The sequence below is a fragment of the Charadrius vociferus genome, unplaced genomic scaffold (genome assembly GCF_000708025.1).
Source record: "Charadrius vociferus isolate BGI_N301 unplaced genomic scaffold, ASM70802v2 scaffold214, whole genome shotgun sequence".
NCBI lineage: Eukaryota > Metazoa > Chordata > Aves > Charadriiformes > Charadriidae > Charadrius > Charadrius vociferus.
In genome coordinates this window covers 3,227,987-3,233,986 of record NW_009647955.1, presented here as the reverse complement: position 1 = coordinate 3,233,986, position 6,000 = coordinate 3,227,987, and the positions used below count along the sequence as shown (strand labels likewise).

At 43.4% G+C, this 6,000-nt stretch overlaps 1 protein-coding gene across 1 annotated transcript in view; it reads left to right on the top strand.

Annotated features, from left to right (window-relative positions):
- Window positions 1-6: 6 nt before the first annotated feature.
- The window catches only part of FGF12 (fibroblast growth factor 12), an 81,661-nt gene continuing 75,667 nt past the window's right edge, over window positions 7-6,000 (top strand). Inside the window, exon 1 of the mRNA XM_009883367.1 lies at window positions 7-62. Within this exon, the coding sequence (XP_009881669.1) occupies window positions 11-62 (52 nt within the window). The 5' untranslated portion in view covers window positions 7-10. The remainder of the gene's footprint in view (window positions 63-6,000) is intronic.

Below are 6,000 nucleotides of genomic sequence, written 5' to 3'. Positions count from 1 at the left end.
CTTCCTGCAGATGCACCCAGATGGTACAATTGATGGGACCAAGGACGAAAACAGCGACTACAGTAAGAAAAATTAGCCTGTTTTGCAACCCAATTGCTATCAAATACATCACCTAGTGGGTCTCGCTTGTGCAGCTTTATTTTTGAAAAGATCACATTAGGAAGAAGCCAGCTGTTTTCTGCACATTTTTTCTATCTGTCCTTCCCCTTTAAATCTTGCCTGTATAATTTCGTATGTTTCCTCTCCGATATTCTTCCCTCCCGCCCCGATTCTGAAACTGCCATCTGGGTGGGGTGGAGAATAAAACCCATGATTTGACTTGCTGCCAGAAGAGAAAGGAGATTATTTTTATACACATGCCACGTGAGTGAAGGATACGGGGAATTCTCTCTCCAAGGAGAAGAGGAGAAAATATTTTCACTATTTTATCCTGAAAAAATTCAGCAAGCATCAGAAACTTCCAGGGTGGAGAAAACCAGCTGTTCACTAAAGTCTAGTGCTTTGAGCCTAGTGTCAAGGCTGAGGGTATCAAATGACCTTTCCAAAGCGGGTCATCTTCCAAAACCCTGTTCAAAGGGGTCGGGTTCATAATGTCCAACAAAGGACAACAAAGTGCGGCAGAGCCAGGTAGGTTTGAAAATGATGCTTATGTGCAGGAGCCATATTAGTTTAAAAAATTGCAAAGAAGTAGCTAATATTTCTTTTGCAAAGAAGTAGTTTTGTCAATAGCAAAGCTCCTCAAAAGGTTAAAAGAGGTGCAGGATATTTTCTACAGCATCTTCTCATTTCATAGGCCTCAGATTGATGCTTCTGAGAGGGCAGTAATAAGCGCAGATCCTTGGTGCCACAAGCTGCATCAACAGACTAGGACTCAAGTCTTGATTCGGGTCATCCTATATTGGTTTGCAGCTACTTGTGCCACTGCTGAAGGGGCATCGTCTCTAGCGTGTCCAGCATGGAAGGCGTCTTCCCAGTTGTTACGAGAGGTGAACAGAAGTTCATCTGTGTGGTAGGACTGATGGAAGCAAACTTCACGTACGTTGTGAAAGGTGGAACCTGCTTAATTTGGGGACAAATCTTGTTCTTGCTCAAAGAAGCTCCTAGCTGGATCGAAGGCACCATTCCTTCAGGAAGGCAGGGCCTGGGCTGCAGGTGAGAGGTGTCTGCAGTGGTGCAGCGCATGTAGCAGGGCATGGATGTTGTCCTGTGAAGGTGTGCTTGGACAAGGCGGCAAGGTAGCTGCAGCCCCACATCCATGGTACTTGCCCCATCCCCAAGAAGCTGGTGGGCTGCTGTGGTGGGAGCGTTATGTGTGGTGGGGCTGCTCTGCTGCAGCCAGCTCAGGGCTGGGGTCCATGAGCAGAGTGGTGCGTGAGAGAGGAGCTTTGAGAAGATGGCAACTAAAATTGCGGGGGGCTGCCAAAGCCCTTATGAAATGACCAAGAGGCTGCATTCACCAGAAACTTGGTCTGTAGCAGATGCAAGTGTCAGGTTTTAGTCTTTTTCATATATTAGTGTTGAACAAATGAAATACCACGAATTGCAACGACGCAGCTTCTAATTTACATTGGGGCAGGAGAATCTGTGGACCTCCACACACACACTTTTACTCCATGAGGGACTGAGCAGGTGTCTTCCTACAAGAAGAGTCTGGCCTTGTGGTTTTCTCAGGCAGACACCAACACATGTGATGAGTTCAGCGGGCTTTAGTGGGTGAGTAATGACCCAGTGTTGGGTTGCATTAGCTGCTTTTTCTTAAAGAAAGAAGACATAGGGTGTCCTCAATCTGCAGAAAATCCCATTGGAGGCCTATTTGTCAACGACACGGGAAGAGCTGCTAGAGATGACAGGGATTCATTACCATCATCTATCAGCGAGGACTGAACAACAAAGTAATGGGCTTAAGTGGAAGCAGAGATGAATTTAGGTAAACAGCAGAAGAGAATAAAATGTAAGAGCAGTCCTGCAATATTTCAGGCTGGCAGGGGAGAGGAGGGAAGCTGCCTCTGGCTGTGCCTCGGTGGGTGCAGGGGAACCTCCTGACTCCCCGTCACTGAGGTTGAGCCCCAATCACCCAAACAGCTCTTGTTTATGTATCCCATTAGAAGTGTTAGAGGTTAGTTTGATAAGGTGCTGAGTACTTGTGAGCCACTTCCACCCAGTCATCTTAACTGGAAATAGATGGGCTGAAGGGCACTTCTAGAGTGTAAATTTATCTGGTGAGATGGCAGCCCTGCTTTGGCAGCTTGGTGGGACAGGAGGCATCTAGCTGAAGGGTGCCAAGCCACTTTCTTAAAGTCATGGGCTGTGTTGGAAAGTTTAGTGAAGTTTTTGAGAAAAGATTGAAACCAAAGAATTCCCCATCTTCTGATCTCAGGGTATGTCAAAAGAGGGAAAAATCAAACCTGATAATTTTTGGCTCCTGAAAGTGAAATGAAGAATGTGCTTTACTTAGTTTTGTTTAACTTTTTACTACATACTCTCCTTTATAAATCTTCAGTTTGAGTCAACATTTTATATTATATGAAACTTCCAGTTACAACTTTAAAACAAAATCACATTTTTCACTTTGGAAATGCCAAAATAAAGCATACTGACTCTTTTATTCCTTTTGCATTCTTCCAAACATCTCAATTTTTGACCAGAAAAAAAGTTAAAACTCACTTGTCTAAGTGAACAGCTCACAGATTTACTTCAATGATGTTTTCCGTTTTAAAATACTTCTCCAGAAGATTCCTGAGCAGCCAATCAGAAGTGCGTGCAATATTTCTGTGCAAGGGCAAAACTCATCAAAGATGAGATAAATAATATTTCCCTGTCCCTGGAGAGGGGTTGGTTGACTCACATTCACTGGCAGAGAAGGGCAATCTCGATGGTCACAGCAGGATCCTTCCCGCCCCGGATGACCATCTATTCTCCATGCAGAAGCCATCTTAGCATAGTTAAATATGCGGTGAACGCCATGTTCCATACATTGCTCTGTGTTCTGTAGCCACACACTGATTATTCAAATTAGCATTATGAAAGGAAGCTTAATTTTCATGGAATACATCAGGTTGGTTTACTCTGGCAAAATAAACATTTAAAATGAGACACGACATGTCCCTCAGATGCGCCTGATGCAATTAAAAGTTCTAATAAAAATCCAGTTATTTATATAAGAGGAACTGCTAATATTTAAGCCATTTTTAAATTAATTAGCCGGTGCCCATTTTATGTGTGTTCTTGAGAGGCTGATGGCATTTATTTTCCACCTCCTCTCACTAAAAGAAAAAGAGGAAAAAAAAAAAAAAACCCAAACCACCCAGAAGCCAAGTTCTAGTGGCATTTGAATGGGCATCCAGCCAGCTTCCCGCGAAACAGCGCTTGGGACATCTGTTCCTTATACCATGTAGTTAAAGGCACGCCATCTTAATGTAAGCAAGAAGACAGATTCTCTGCCTACTTGCATTGGGATATAAGAAGAATTTTCTTTTAATAGGAGTGCAGTTTCATGGTGTATGAGGCCCTTGTTTGTGTTCTTAGTAATGTTGTACATGAACCTGAATTTGGGGCAGTATCTTTTCCTTCCAGCTTCAGTGATCTCAAATGGTCTTTCAGGGTTTACTGTTGCTGCCAGTGCTTGCATCATAATTGCTTTTTCCCGGGCTGAGCAGGGTAATGCCCCTTCTCTGTGACAGCAATTGGACTTCTTTACCAGCATAATCCGGCTGAATGTCTGAAAAGCCTCAGCAAACGGACAGTACATAAAGGACAGGTCACCTGTACTGACCAGGTGGAAACAGCCCAGTATATCTAGGGTATTGTTTGAGCCTTTCCAGCCGGAAACACAAAAAGATTAAGATTGGGGAAACCTCTGGAGGTCTCCAGTCCAACATCCTACTTGGAGCTGGGTTATCTTCAGCTGCACAGAACCTTGTCTAGTTTCAAATGTCGCTAGCAATGAACTATTCCATAGCTTCATAACCTGTCTGGTTCCAGTGCTGTGCTATTCTCATTGTAGAGAATTTTCTTTATATTCTGGCATAATTTTTCTGAGGCTTTTGCCTAATGCCTGTTGTCCTTTCACAATCTTCCTCTGAGAAGAGTCTGTCTCTGGCAGCATTAGCTTTCCCTTCTTTGAGCTAAGCAAACCCAGTTCCCTCAGTTTCTTCAAATATGTGTTGCACCGCAGCCTCTTGATCATTTTAGCAGAGTTCCTCGCTCCGCTCAGGATCTTAAATCTCCCCATCTCATGGTGCACCGAGGCTGCGGTTGCCTATTGCATCCTCTGTTAGTTCTTCCTTATTCATGTGCAGAACAAACGTCTTGCTCCAGAACAAGTCACCTGGTATAAATTAGTTTAGTTCTCTGACTTACTATTGGTTAAATCAGCTGATTGTATGGACCACATCTTATATATGGCATGTCTTGCCTTATTCTTCCATTTCTGTAAATAAGTTAGCCGACTCATAGCTAAGTATGTGTTCGGATTTTAAAAACATGTTATGCAGCTGATAAACTGCCATAACATAACAGTGAATAACGTACTCATGGCCAAAGGTTTAGGACTGGAGCATGCTAAGAGTACTATGATTAATAACCAGGTGTAAATCTACTGATGGTTGAAAATGGTAAGATGTAATGAAGGAAAATAGGCAGAAATATTCAATGTCTTAATTTTTTTTTCTCTTCTGCCCATGAAGTAGAAGAACATGTCCATTCCATGCAGTTGCAGATGGTGTAGAAAATATACCATTTGCAGTAGAGAAAGTTTAAAATGCAGTTGTTAAATTTTCTCTTTTGCATCAGCACATCCTGTGTCCAGTCCTACTGTACCACAGCTAGTCCTCTTCCCCATCTGCTGTTTCACATTAACCAGAATCTTTTTTTCCTGACAAGAAATGAGACCTCTTGCTGTCAAGGTTGGTTGAGGGTCCGTCTGTGGTTCCCCTCCCCCCCCTTTTTACAATAAGGTTATAAGCTTTGAAATATGTTCAAAATAACAAATGGCTTCAATTTCTTCAAAGATATTTCTAGATTTGAGTGCAGAAACAGCTCTGAGAATTTACAAAGTTTTGATTGACCCAAACCACTTCTTTTAATAGAGGAAGATCCTTGCTTCCTAAAACTTCTTTGTCTGGCAATTACCTGTGTCAGATGCGTGGCCTCCTGCTGGCTCCCCTGCTCTGCAGTATGTTGTGGGAGATGCTCTGCCATGCCTAAAAGCCACGATTGTGGGTGCCGCTACTGTGGACGGCAGCGGGGTGTCGGGGAGCTTGGGAGCTGGCAGCAGTCTCGCTACCGCAACGCAGAGCACAACAGGAATGTTCCTGTGCTCCCTTGGCATGCATAGGTGGAAAGAGAGATTTGGAGACATGTGGGGGCTTCCAAGTGGAACTTCTCTCACCCACTAATTCTGGGTATTACCACCTCACTGCCTAATGAACGCTTTGAATGGTCTGTCACAAGTTTTCTATGCAAGACAAATTGGCTGTAGGGAATGAATGATGATGCCCATTTGGATTCATTATTAGCAGTAATATGCTCCATTTTTCAGTGGGGGGGGAAATTAGGGAAGGGGAATTGCTTATAAATAGACTTGTTAATTGCAAAGGGTTTTAGTCCTTCATGGTAAGGAGAAAGTGACAGAAATATAAGCTTGCCTTGGTTAGTAAGCTTTTCAACAGTAGACCTGTGCTATAATGCAGCTCTTCAATGCTGAGTAGTTATACTGGAATGTGTTTATGTTGTCTGGGGACAGTATCAGAGCAGCCCCATCCTTGACTCCAGGTGCTCACGGACCAATGCCCAGACTGCATTTCTTTTGCCATATATATTTGTTGATGTCCTCCTACAATATCACATAAAAATGTAGGCACTGGCTTTGGTGAGACTTCAGCACACGCTTTGATATTTTACTGAATATGGCGCTTAAAGGCATGGAAAGGGGCTGGGGTAGGTTTCTTTTCACCAGACTCAAGGTGCCTCCCTTTTAGGTGTCTCACCGCCTTCCTTGTT